This window comes from Vitis riparia, chromosome 5 (assembly GCF_004353265.1).
Source record: "Vitis riparia cultivar Riparia Gloire de Montpellier isolate 1030 chromosome 5, EGFV_Vit.rip_1.0, whole genome shotgun sequence".
NCBI classification, from domain to species: domain Eukaryota; kingdom Viridiplantae; phylum Streptophyta; class Magnoliopsida; order Vitales; family Vitaceae; genus Vitis; species Vitis riparia.
In genome coordinates, this window is record NC_048435.1 from 6,824,295 (window position 1) to 6,838,226 (window position 13,932).

The 13,932-nt window shown below is 33.7% G+C and overlaps 2 protein-coding genes and 1 long non-coding RNA gene across 7 annotated transcripts; all 3 read left to right on the top strand.

The window, feature by feature from the left end:
* The first annotated feature begins 1,545 nt into the window (after positions 1-1,545).
* On the top strand, positions 1,546-10,598 carry LOC117914371 (enoyl-CoA delta isomerase 2, peroxisomal-like). The gene is made up of 2 exons (XM_034829682.1): positions 1,546-1,642; positions 9,733-10,598. Exons 1-2 carry the CDS (start codon positions 1,600-1,602, stop codon positions 10,404-10,406), a joined length of 717 nt encoding a protein of 238 aa, XP_034685573.1. The 5' UTR covers positions 1,546-1,599; the 3' UTR covers positions 10,407-10,598.
* Positions 2,875-9,027, top strand: LOC117914372. 5 transcript variants are annotated; one of them, XR_004651264.1, is made up of 4 exons: positions 2,875-2,994; positions 4,197-4,548; positions 5,775-7,519; positions 8,818-9,027. It is a non-coding gene; the product is annotated as an uncharacterized LOC117914372 (long non-coding RNA). The 5 variants fall into 5 exon arrangements; XR_004651265.1 differs by having other exon boundaries at positions 2,876-2,994; positions 4,222-4,548; XR_004651267.1 differs by having other exon boundaries at positions 2,877-2,994; positions 4,420-4,548.
* A 1,990-nt stretch (positions 10,599-12,588) lies between the features above and the next one.
* Positions 12,589-13,613, top strand: LOC117913828 (enoyl-CoA delta isomerase 2, peroxisomal-like). The gene has a single exon (XM_034828880.1). The coding sequence runs from the start codon at positions 12,640-12,642 to the stop codon at positions 13,354-13,356; it is 717 nt and encodes a 238-aa protein (XP_034684771.1). The 5' UTR covers positions 12,589-12,639; the 3' UTR covers positions 13,357-13,613.
* The last annotated feature ends 319 nt before the right edge of the window (positions 13,614-13,932 follow it).

Consider the following 13,932-nt stretch of genomic DNA (forward strand, 5'->3'; position numbering starts at 1 on the left):
TATTATAATTATAAATAATGTATCAAAAATAATTATAATTATTTTTATGAATTAAATTTAGTAAATAAAATCAATTAATTTTGCAATGCATATATTTCCAATAATTTTATTCTTAAAACATATTATTAGTTAAAATATTATTTAAAAAAAGAAAAAGAAAAACATGTAGCATGAAAACATTTTTTTCTTTAAAATTATTTTTTTGAAATGTCTATTCAAAAGAAGATTTCTCCCCATGGATTTTTTTTTAAGGAATCATCTCTTTGAGAAACAATTTTAGCCTATAATTTAAAAATAAAATAAAATAAAAAGACTTGCTTGGAATTTTTTGTTTTTTAAAAAATAAATTAGAATAGTCTCTTCAAGAGATAATTTATGTTTATATATATTTTAAAAAAATAATTAAATAGCCTCTAATTTTATTTTAAAGAATTTTTAAAAATTGTCTTTATATGATTTTTGCCTTATTTTAAAAAAAAGAATTTTTAGAAACCGTATATTCAAGAAATGAATTTTACCTATAATTTAAAAAAAATAAAAATAAAAATTATCTTCAAGAGATATTTTTGCTTAAAGTCCAATCTCGTTTTTCTAATAGGCAAAAACTACACAAACTTATGAAAAACCCAACTCAACTACAAGTGCAAAGTGTAAGCATGTCTGTGAAGCTAGCTCAGATGTAACATCCAAATTTCTAATTATATATGGCTAATAACCAATAAAAAACTTACAGTGAAAACAACCACATGTGATGATGTTTCCAGTGTACTAGAAAATGCTAGTTTCTATCCTTCAACTACATCAAACTTTCAATAGATCCTTTCTAACCGACAAGAAATAGAACTCACAAAAGAAAACAAATGTTTTCCACTTGATATCTCCTAATTGGGGACATGATATTACATTATGTATCTTACCATAACGTTCATATTCACAATCACATCTTAGTTAGAGTGGCACAAAGAGGATTAATTTCCTATAAAATGAACATTTATTGCAGACAGTCGTTCAAATCTCCCAGGAAAATTGAATAGATACAAGTTTGGAGAGTGGAGGAGAAGAAATAAAAGCTCTTATTTATATTTCTGAAAATTATAGGCTTGTTGAGATTTTGTAAAACTATCAACTAATTGTTGTTTGGAGCAAACAAAGTTAGTACAAACTACTCCTTGTTGGATCTTTCCATGAACCAAATGACAATCTATCTCGATTTGTTTGATACATTCATAAAAGATTGGGTTGGCCGCAACATGTAAGGCGACTTTGTTGTCAACTAAAGATGAATTCTAAGATCTGTTGATAACGTCTGATTAGATCATTACATACGAAATCCGATAATGTTATTAAATAGCCAACTAACTTGGCAATAGGTTGTCGCCATTGCTCGATACTTTGCTCTAGTAAAAGAGAGAAAAACAATTGATTGCTTATTTGATTTTTATGAAATAAGAGAGCTTCCAAGCAAAAGATAACTTACCCAATCTGACTCACAATAGGCATGAAGTTGCAATAAATACCTACAAGTCTTATTTGAGATTGAGATAAAGAGGAAGGGAATACCACAAATCCAAGGAGCTCAGGGTCTGCTCCCTCACCACCATGTGCACGTTACAGCAGCGCGGCAACCTTTTCCTCCTAACCCTAACACTACAAGAAAAAAGGTCATTGTTGACATATATTATCTTGACTTAAGGTGATATGTGTCAATATTGCCTATTTAAATGAACAACTATGACATATACAACTTGTTTAAACCAATAATGACATATATAAAATTTTGTTGAATTCTTTGATGACTTATATAATAGAATCTTGACAGATAATTTATAAGTCAATGTACAGTTAGTATGTTCATATGTCAAGGTACTTATATAATGTGGCTAGCTTGACATAAAATCAAAAGTCAAGGTATGATTTTAAACATATATGCCATTTTAATTCTAGTAAAATGATCTTAAATGACCTATGGATTATAAGTCAAGATATCATGTTATAATTACTTGTCAAAGTTCCTTGTGGTATTTACAAAGAACACTCCTCATTTTCTCAAAACCTAATATTCATTTTGAGAGCTTAGGGTTTGAAACTTTTTGCTCTAAACCAAGGATGAAAATATCGGTAATTACGAATATATTGGTACTTTGATTTTACATATATATTAGAAATATCGAAAAAAATACAGATGGATATTTTTTCACAAATATCGGTGGAGCGAAATTATTTAAAATTTATAGGAATGCTTGGAAAAACTCCAAAAAATGATAAAATAAGTAAGAATTCATATTTTAAAGTTATTTTGTAAATATAATTAACATAAATATGATAAAAAATAAAAACATCGATAGACAGAGATATATCGATAGATTTGATATTTGCATTTTAAGAATATAAATATTTGATTTTATTGAACAAAAATAATTTATACATAAATATAATACATATGACATTGCAATAGTCTTATTATCAAAATGAAGATTGATGTGGTTCCATTATATTTCTAGATGAAGGGAGCCCATCTTGTTGAAAACAATATTTATTCAAAAAAATTTAAAATATTTTTATTAAAATTAATTTATATAAAATAATTTATTTGAGATTTAATTTCTAAAATTTTATTAAAATATGTGGTAACAACATTTTCTATTAATATTAATTTATTTAAATAATTAAAATTATTAATAATTTATTTTATCAAATTAATTTTAATTCATAAAATATCGTTCATAAAAACTGAAATTTCAATCCATGAAGGGATATAATCAAAATAAAGAAGTAATTAATAATTATTTATACAGAGAGAGGAAAATTGTTCACATGATTTGTGTTTTCTTTTTTTTTTATATATATATTTTTAATCTCCACTAAATCTAAAAAGCAAAAGGGCCACCCGCTTCTCTCATTTGGGGCCTCGGGCATCAAGAAGCCCTTTTCTGAAGTTGCCCTCCAGACGAGAGAATCCGCCCTATTTTTCTCTGTGATTCTCAATCCTCGCAGGTACTAATCTAATCATGTTATTGTTGTTTTTTTTTTTTTTTTTTGCAATCCTCGTTTGATTCCCAAGAAAATCCATCCCCCATTCGATTTCTGAGAAAATTCATCCTCGTTTGATTTATGAGAAAATCCATGCAAAACCCCAAGGAAACCAAAAAAATTGCTTTTTTTTTTGGCTTCCTATGTTTTCTCTTTGCAAAACCCCCGTTTGATTCCTAGGAAAATCCATCCCCCATTCGATTTCCAGGAAAATTCATTCTCGTTTGATTTCCGAGAAAATCCATGCAAAACCCCCAAGGAAAACCAAATAAATTGTTTTTTTTTTTCTTCCTGTGTTTTCTCTTTGAAAAACCCCCGTTTGATTCCCAAGAAAATCCATCCCCCATTCGATTTTCGGAAAAATTCATCCTTGTTTGATTTTCGAGAAAATCCATGCAAAACCCCCAAAGAAAACCAAAAAAATTGCTTTTTTTTTTTGCTCCCTGTGTTTTCTGGATCTGTCCTGGGGGTCTCTTTGCTTTTGTGCCATTGGATTTAAAATTCACGAACCCTAAATCCACGATTTTTGAGCCAGGCTGAAAAACACAACCTTTGCTTGCAAATCATGATCAGATAACCAAATAGCATCTTATGTTTTTTAAAAAGTAAAAAATAAAAAAAATTGGACAGATTTTGTATCCTGTGTGCGAGCTGGACTAGTAGGAAATATCGGGAAATTTCTCGAAAAATAGGTAAAAATACCGATAAATACATGCTTGTTGGGTTTCAAAATCAAATGGGTTCTTCTTCCATAGGCACTTAATTTTGTGGCTTTGAATGGGTCTTTGCCTCTTTCAATCGATTAAATGAAGGTGTGGAAATGGTAATATTTCATTTTTTATATTTGTTCTTGTTAGTTGAATTTTAATAATCTATTTTCCTCTTTTGGTAATGTAGAACATCATTGAATCAAAGGTCAAAGGTCTAGGTGTAATCTGGATAGTAGTTTCTTTCCTTTTCTTGGTTTATGTTTGGGTTATTCTTTTTCTTGGTTTATCTTTAGTTTACAAGAAACAGGAGTGAAGTAAAGTAGGTTCTTGATTTTTGTTTGGTACTTTGGTTTCTCATTTTGAAACGTACGTTTTATCTTTCCTCTTCTGCTTTGTTTGGTTTCCAAGAAAGTGATCTAGGTTTAATATGCACTGTGTTTTCTTTCTTTTTCTCAGTGTCTGTTTGGTTTTCATGAAGCAGGAATGAAGTACAGTGTGTTCTTGATTTCTGATTGGTTTCCAAGAAAGTGAAGGAAAATGATATGGCTTGTTATCATTTTTTTTTTCTTCATGCCAGAATGATTAATAAAAATGATATATAGAAGGGTTTCACAACTAAGCTCCTTGTTTATTTTGGTTGGTGTCTTCTGAAAATTATCTAAAATTGTCTCCAAAACAGCTGAGGTGGAAGGCATGGTTGTGATTGCCTTCAGAAATGTCTGACTCATGAAGATTTCAGTCATATCCTTGTGCAGTATGTTGCTAAATTTCTGACTGGAGTATGCATAAAGCCCTTGCATTGATTTTGGTAAATCATAGAGATACTTGTGATATTTCTTTGTCCTTATGTTGTAGTGAATTTTTTATTCATATGGATGGCACAATACACTCTGTAAACTAATCATTCATTAGGTCAACTGTTGTATATAGTCTTTTGTCTTTGTTTTGATTTTGAGAATCATATTACGTTGATCCACAAGCAGCAGAGAAAAGTCTAGGTTGACTTCCAACCCATGCATGTTGTAGGCTTGTAGAATATAGTCTATGTTTTCATGTTGGCATATTGACTTGCTCACTCGCATAACAAAGTTGTTGCCACCATATTTATTTATTAATTTACCCATCAGATCCTATGTTATGGAGAACTTTCTGGTTGTTCCAATGATGTTTTTTTCCCTTTATCATCAAGTGTGCTTGACTATGAACAAATGTAAAGTTATTCAAGACTACTGTAGAAATTTGATCATAGAAATATGTTGGTGTAGGCTAAGAATAGCCTTCAGCTTTGATAGGTTTAGAAATCATTTACCTGGATAGCCACATAACTCATAAGCATCTTGTCAGGGCTCTCTTTGCTGAAATGAGCAGGTTGAGAAGGGAAAAAAGGTATATTATTGTCATAGTACTGATGCAGAACTTAAAATATCTTTAGTGTCCCTTACCCCCGGTTGCATCATACAACATTCAATGGTTCAAAGGCCAGATGGAAAATTTAATTGTTCTTGTTGCCTACATGTTTGTCTTCACAAATCACGAATGACTTCATTAGCTAGGCATATATATGAGCTGACATGACTGTGCACATGGCATATGTTGGATAGGAAAATACGTGTCCATATGTTTTCATAGTGTCAGGATAAACATATACCAAACAAACAATTTTGTAAATGAAATATCATTTTATTTATTTTAATTATTGTCTATAGATGTGATTTCAATATACTCGGTGATTCTTATTTTCAGTCTTTTCTTTGGTGTCAAATTAAGCTGGAGATCCCCACTCCAACTTGTCTTAGCATTCAATGTAGGCATGCACTCATGTTTAAAATAGGTTCCAAGTGTCATTTTATCATTGCATTTATTTTCAAAACAAGCTTAAATGAAATATCATTGTATTTGATGTTACGGCAAAGTCTAGGCTACGAATATTAACCAACCCTGTAGGGAACTGAATGTGAAATTGCATGTCTATATATGATGATATTAAATCATTGTTTTGAGGCTTTCATTCTAATTTATGTGGATGCAATCCAGGTTTAGGGGAGATGAGGCCTGAACAACTTTGGGAAACCACAATGGATCCTGATCAGGGAAGGTTGCTAAAGCAATTTGTTGTCAAGGATGCTATAAAAGGAAGTGTTGTCTTCTCATTTCTTAAGGGTGCTTAGGTAAAAGAAAAACATTTGGCTTTTTATGTTGTTCTTATCTATTCTCATATATAGTTTAAAGAAAATATCATTGTATTTTTTTTATCTAGAATTATATGATATTACTGCCAAGTCCAGGCGACCAATTAACTAACCCTGCAGGGAACTGAATGTGAAATGACTAGTCCATATTTTTGTTATCATATTCTGGGAAGCAACGTTGTATGTTAATATTTCATGACTATGTTGAGCAACTATTTCAGACACGTGAACATAGCAGCTTTAGGTTGAATATTTTTGTTTTCAAATTTAAGGAAAAATAGGTTCTGTACTCCCACTAAATTAATTCCTAAAAGAAATGTCCAAATGCATGGGATCCTTGAGATACATATATAATTACCCTTTCCAAGTTGTGCAAGTGGGCTGTGATGAGAGAGAAAACATGAGGATTTCACTAGAGAGGGCATGAGAGTGGGCTATTAAGGAGGATTCATGTGAGCATCAGAACCTGGAGAACACCTGAGCTGATTGTGCACATGGTGGGGATTGTTGTGAGCATCGGATTTTTCTAGAATGGAGGTTGTTTGGTGCTCAGTTTGTGGAAAAAAAGAAGGTGGCAGAATGTTCTAGAGTCACATGGATTTTTCTAGAATTGTTGTGCACACGGTGGACAAAATCAAAATTTGTAAAGTGGAGAGCATCAGAACCTGGAGAACACCTGAGCTGATTGTGCACACGGTGGGGATTGTTGTGAGCATCAGATTTTTCTAGAATGGAGGCTGTTTGGTGCTCAGTTTGTGGAAAAAATGAAGGTGGCAGAATGTTCTAGAGTCACATGGATTTAGTGCATGGTTTTGGCTTGGAGGGAATAGGATGAGAAGGTTTTAGAGAGGTGACTATTAGTGGACAGATTTGAATTTTGGAGGGAATGAAAGTGATCAGAATTTTTAGAGGGAAGTCTCTAGAACTTTGGGGAGGACTGAATACAGTTGGGGAGGAAAAATGGGGAGAAGTGAATTTTTCTTCAAGGGAGAATATCACACGGCATAATTCTTTAGTGGACAAAGCGTGAAACTGAATTCGGTCTTGAAGGAAGGAGAGATGGAGCTAAGTGAAGAGAGATTATGGGAGAATTGAGGGCACAGATCAGCTTGGAAAATTGAGAGAACAACCAGAAATTTGGGAAGAAAAGTTGAACACAGAATGGTTGTTAATGGTTGAGAGCATGAGATTCGTGGGGTTGCAAGCTGATTGTGTGTGACTGTTAATGGTGGAGAGGTAAGTTGATAGTGCATGGCTATGAGACGAAACTCAACAAGCACATGATCACACCATCAGATTTTGAGACCACCAGATTGCTAGCACAAGCACTCATTAGATTGCTGAATTTTGAGAATTTGCATAAGCTTGTGAAGAACAACACCACCAGCTGAATTTTGGAGAACACACACTAGCCAAACTGATGAAGGAGGCACACATAGTTGCATAGAGAAGGAGACCACCAGGTTGCTTATTGAAGCAACACGCATCAGCCATTGAAATACCATCAACATGCATCAGCCATTGAAGACACCATCAGCATGCATCGGGTTTTAAAGAGATACATCACTAAACTTTGAAGAGGATTTTGAGGTAAGTTGCTGGAACTTTTTTTTTATTTTTTTTTTATTTTTATAGTTTGTGGTTTCATCTTTTTCTTCATAGTCTTTTGCATCTTTTAAATATGAGATTTTACCATGATTAGGTGTGGATATTAGAGGCCACATAGATTGTTGAATCTGATTGAGATATGCTTCCCTTTTTAATTATGAATTCATGTTGAAAATTGGATCATGATGTGTTCTCTTTTTAGTTGTGATTTCATGTAGAAATTTGTTAGTGATTCTCCCTATCTTTGGTTGTGAATTCATTAGCGTTGTTAGCAATTTAGTTTCTATTAATCTTTGTTAGAATCTCAAATCGTTTTTCTTAAAATCTTCTCATGTTCATCACCTAATTCAAGCCTTTGGAGACCACATGAATTAAGGCTTTGTGTGAAATTGACTTTTTGATTTTTTTTTCTTTTCTTTGATATCATTTTGGTTGTTTGGTTTTATGATGATCAACTTGTTCACTTGCAGCCATGATGCCACTATGAACATGCCCACATCAGCCACATTTTCACTCTCATCACACACAACTCAACAAGCTTCACTCACTTTCAGCACACACCACTTTATTGTCCTCAAATTCCAAGCTCCAAATGTGGAAAGACAAGTTCTTGAAGGTTCCTCAGATTTTATAAGGATAAGTTCTTTTTGTATAGAAAAATAATTGAAAAAAAAACCTTAAATGAGCAGTTTTAGATGAAACCAAGTATAGTTTGCATTTACATAAATTTGGAGTTGTTTTAGTTCTTGCTAAATTTGTTCATTTATTGTTCCTATCCTCATTCAATATGATGTCATTTTTATTTTTTTCATGTACCTTTTTGTAGAGCTTGGTAAACTATAGCTGGTTGTGTTGTCATTTTTTTCTTGGTCTTTCTAAGCAACCAAATGCAACATTTGCTATCTTTGACTTGTATAGTTTGATGGAAACCTTGGACATTTCAGGGAAAGTGTTAGGTTAAAAAAATCATAATAATGATCTAAATAGTTAAATATCTTGGTTGAGGTTGGATCAAAACAATAACTTCATTAGGTTAAAATGATTTTTGTTTTAGGTTTTGCTCCTAGGTTTAGCCTCCACATGTTTTTGCTATATCAATATTTTAATATTTGAGAGTTGGTTTGTTTACCAGTGTTATTAAGAAATAATCTATTATTGTCTAATAAAGGTGTAGTGGCTAGCTTGCTATTAAAATTCTTCATAAAGCTTGATATTTGATTGCTCCTCATTATACATTTTTCTTTTTAATTTGTTAATATGCTCTATATTTTTTGCTACAGATTCGAAGTTTGGGTGTTGGAAATTTAAGGCTTTCCTATAAAGTAATGCTTCAAGATGGAGAGATGGAGGCAAGAGACTTGGTTGTAGATATATACATGAGCAACTTAATTTAAGTTTATGTATATTGTCTTATAGTTTGTTTTTAATTTTGTTGTATATTATGAGTTTCTTCTATATAGAGAAATTGGGGACAACTTTAAACAAGTTCATTTGTGCTTTAATTAATAATCAAATGTATATTAAATATGTTTTGATTATATGTAAAATCATGATAATTTGATTGTCATTACCATTCTTAAATAATATCAAATTGATTATACATGGAAACAGGTACAATTTTTCATATTAAAAAATAATTTTAAAATTTTTCAAAGGGAATCTTGACAGTTGTACTTATTCCCTACATTGACATACATTATACTCAAATTTGAGATATATGGGAGCAATCATGACACAAGTGGTACCTATCCTTAACATATATGGTGCCCACCAAGACATGTGATACCAAACATTGACATATATAAGTCAATTATGATATATATATAAAATTTAACCTTGACATATGTATCTAAAAGCCTTGATATATGTGGGGTTAATCATGACATATATGATATCTAACCTTGACATTCGTAGGACTAATCTTAACAAAAGAGTGAGTTAACCTTGACATAAGATTAAGTAATCTTGATATAAGTTGAATCCAACCTTAACATATATAAAAGAAACATTGACATATCACATACTAATAAGATTTAATCATTTGTAAAAATGGAGAAAATCTTAACATATGTATATGTCAAGTTACCTTTAAACTTTTCTTGACACTGACATAGATAACATATATGAACAATAACCTACATATACCTTACATTGATAGTGAAAAACTATCAACGAAGGCTTTTTTTCTTGTAGTGTAACCGGCGACAATGAGCACCGACTGGGCCCTACTCTCGTCGACTCCATCAGATCCGCTCTTGCTCAGGTTAAATCCCAAGCCACTCCTGGCTCTGCTCTCATCACCACCGCCCACGGCAAGTTCTTCTCCAACGGCTTGGACCTCCCATGGGCCCAAGCCGCCGGATCCTCGGGCTTCCGAGACCGTCTCAACCACTTGGTCAACAACTTCAAGCTGATCATCGCTGATTTGCTTTCACTCCCGATGCCCACAATAGCCGTCGTCTCCGGTCACGCCGCCGCCGCCGGATTTATGCTCGCTATCAGCCACGACTACGTTCTCATGAAGAACGACAGAAGCGTGCTGTATATGAGCGAGCTGGACATTGGCCTGACCTTCGCCGACTACTTCATGGCAATGCTGAAGTCCAAGATCAGCGATCCGGCTGCAAGACGCGATGTGATGCTGAGAGCAAAAAAGGTGAAAGCGGAGGAGGCGGTGAGGATGGGGATTGTGGATTCGGCGCACGACAGCGCGGAGAGCACGGTGGAGGCTGCGGTGCGCCTGGCGGAGCAGTTGAGCGGTCGTAAATGGAACGGCGAGGTGTATGCTGAGATCAGAAAAGCGATGCATCCCGAAGTATGTGGACTGCTGGGATTGTCTCATAGGGCAGTTGTGGCGCCACGGCTTTGAGAAGTAATTTCCTTGCTATGTTATTAAACAATTATATTATAAAAAAAACTGTCATAAATTGATCAGCACTCTTCCACCGGAAGAGTATTCTGGCATCACCACGCCTGGAAGGTTGTCACCATGATCATTTGACATCCGTGGCATATGTATTGATTGTTGAATTGATCATTTTATAAATTCTAATTGGTCAAATAATCGCAAATCGTAAATCTAACCTCTTTTTTTTTTTTTCTTTTTGAAAAAAATAAATCGTTTCTGATATAAATATTTTTCATCATTTTGATTATTTATACTGTAATTTTTTTTAAAAATCTTTTAATAATAAAAAAGTGAGAATTTCACCGATATATTCCGTATTTTCCTCTGAATTTCGGCGTTATGACCGATTTTTCGGGCACACTCCTCTCACGCACCGCGCGACCTTGGTCCTTGGGTTTGCAAAAGCTGAGTCTCAGCAGGCTGAGTTTAAGACCAAAATAATTTATTTATAAAAAAAAATGATAAGAATAATATCTATTTGAAAATATTTGTCAAAGTAGTCTTTTTTGTCACGTTGGTGACTGTGATTTTAAAACTTACAGAAATTTCCTTAAAACCACAGTTACAAACTGTGGTTTTAGAATTTCTCTTAGAACCATAGTTACTAACTATGATTTTAAGGATTTAAAACCACAGTTACAAATTGTTTAATGGTGTTATAATTTTAATATTATTTTTACAATATTTTTTTTATCAAAACAACCCAAAACCACTGTTACAAACTGTGATTTTATAATTTCTCTTAAAGAAGTATCCTTAAAACCACAGTTTGTAACTGTGGTTTTATAATTTCCCTTAAAACCACAGTTAGTAACTGTGGTTTTACAATTATTTTTAATCCGTCCCTATTTTAATGGTGTTATAATTTTAATATTATTTTTAAAATATTTTTTATCAAAATTTTAATATTATTTTTAAAATATTTTTTATCAAAATGAATTAATTTTATAATACATATATTTATAATAATTTTATTTTTAAAAATAAGAAAATATGTAGCATGAAAATATTTTTTTCTTTAAAATTAATTTTTTTGAAATCGTTTATTCAAGTGACCATATCTCCCATTGATTTTTTTTTTTAAAGAAATCTTCTCTTTTCCGGAGGTGATTTTAGCATTTTTTTTTTTTTAAAAAAATAGAAATTGTGATCTGCCGATTTTTACTTGGATTTTCTTGGCCGTAGAAGATCGAGACTTGCATGGTCAACACTAGCGGTAGGGAAGGACAGCATCCAAAAAAACCAAGAAGTCACGTCGTGTTGGTGCGAAGTCTGATCAATCCCCCCATTTGCTAAGAAAGTTTAGGAAAATTCAAGTTTTGTTTGAAAACGTTTTCTAAAATAATTTTTAAAAACAGGTTTATGATTTTTTAAAATAAAAAATTTATTTAAGAACTTCAAATATTGTAATTCCATTTTTATATTTTTAAAATTAAATTTTGTTCATCTATATTTTTTTAACATAACTTAAAATATATTAGAAAAAAATACTCTATTTTTAACATAAATTCTCAAAAATTATTTTTTATTGAAGAAATTAGTTTTGAACCTAAAACAAAAAATAAAATATCTCAAATAACCTCCAGGTTTTTTCTCTCTCACTAATTTGGAAAATTAAATAATCAAAACCCCAACTCCCGTGACTCATACGACTACTTACATGGGATTTTCATAGATTTTCTCTTCGTCGGACAGGAAATGAGTTTTTGTTTGTAGTTACCCTGTGGCCTGTATGTTTATTAAAAATGGGTAGTTCAACTCTGCAACAATTTACGTGCTTAGGTCACACCCGTAATCAACAATTTGGGATGGCCACCAATATTTTCTTTGTCTCTGACGTCCCTCTTGCCTTAATTACCCAATCATATTCAGCCAAGTCCCCTTTGGAATTCTTTAGCCTTTTGTACCATAGCTTCCATCACTCCCTCGGATAACTACTAGGAGAATTGTATTTTGGGCCATTGGCTCAAAAATTGGTTAAAGATTCGTATATTTAAATCTAAAATTTAAATAAAATATAAAAATTAAATTGAAGGTTATTATCTATCATTAATTATTAAAATACCCTTAATCTGGACACGGGCGTAAATTTCAATTTTTTCTCCCGTTGACCTCCGGGAGAACTCTTATTTGAGATTGCGATAAGGAGGAAACATTGCAAATCCCAAGAGGTACTACGCTGACCACGACCACCATGTGCACCTTAGAGCAGCGGGGCAATCTCTTCTTCCTAACCCTAACCGGCGACAATGAACACCGACTAGGCCCCACGCTCTTCGACTCCATCAGATCCGCTCTTGCTCAGGTTAAATCCCAAGCCACTCCTGGCTCTGCTCTCATCACCACCGCCCAGGGAAAATTCTTCTCCAACGGCTTGGACCTCGCCTGGGCCCAAGCCGCCGGATCCTCCAGTTTCCGAGACCGTCTCAGCCACTTGCTCGACTGCTTCAAGCCGATCGTCGCTGATTTGCTCTCACTCCCGATGCCCACAATAGCCGCCGTCTCCGGTCACGCCGCCGCCGCCGGATTTATGCTCGCCATCAGCCACGACTACGTTCTCATGAAGAACGACAGAAGCGTGCTGTATATGAGCGAGCTGGACATTGGCCTGTCCTTCCCCGACTACTTCATGGCGATGATGAAGTCCAAGATCAGCGATCCGGCTGCAAGACGCGATGTGATGTTGAGAGCAAAAAAGGTGAAAGCGGAGGAGGCAGTGAGGATGGGGATTGTGGATTCGGCGCACGATAGCGCGGAGAGCACGGTGAAGGCTGCGGTGCTTCTGGCGGAGCAGTTGAGCGGTCGTAAATGGAACGGCGAGGTGTATGCTGAGATCAGGAAAGCGATGCATCCCGAAGTATGCGGACTGCTGGGATTGTCTCATAGGGCCGTTGTGGCGCCACGGCTTTGAGAAATCAAAGTCATTTCCTTGCTTTGTTATTAAACCATAAATATTATCAAAAACTGTCTTAAATTGTTCAGCACCGCCTCGGTTTGATGATCATTCGCTGCGAAGGTCGTGAACATCTGTGGCATCTGTCTGATCTTATATCCGTATAAATTAAGTGTACTCCTGTACTGCTGCACCCCCAATTCTGCCATTGTTGAGTTCCAACAGATGGTTTGTTTAATTCCAATTGAAGAAGAAATAATCGTCAAATTTATATATTTAAATTCTCCTAAAAAATAACCTATTCCTATTTTTCATATAAATCTATGATTTTGATTATTTACTTATAGATTAATAAGAAAATTTATTTATAAGAAAACCTGAGAACAATTATTATTATTGTTAAAAGGTTATATTCCCAATGACAGTTTTGCGTGATAATAGATCAGTGGCTTCTCTATTCTCATCGCTCTCCTTTGTCTCAGCATATTGCCCCTTTCTAATTCAACCTTCAGAAATCCATCTTCAAGGATGAATCCAAGAAGAGCAACAACATTGAGAAACGTTCAAATAGAAATGGAATCGGCTCCATTGTAA

Excerpts from the sequence above, each read along its gene's own strand:
- LOC117913828 (XM_034828880.1), top strand. The coding sequence starts at position 12,640 with ATGTGCACCTTAGAGCAGCGGGGCAATCTCTTCTTCCTAACCCTAACC.
- LOC117914371 (XM_034829682.1), top strand. The coding sequence starts at position 1,600 with ATGTGCACGTTACAGCAGCGCGGCAACCTTTTCCTCCTAACCC. Across the intron at positions 1,643-9,732 it reads CAACCTTTTCCTCCTAACCC|TAACCGGCGACAATGAGCAC; the intron begins TAACACTACAAG and ends TTTCTTGTAGTG.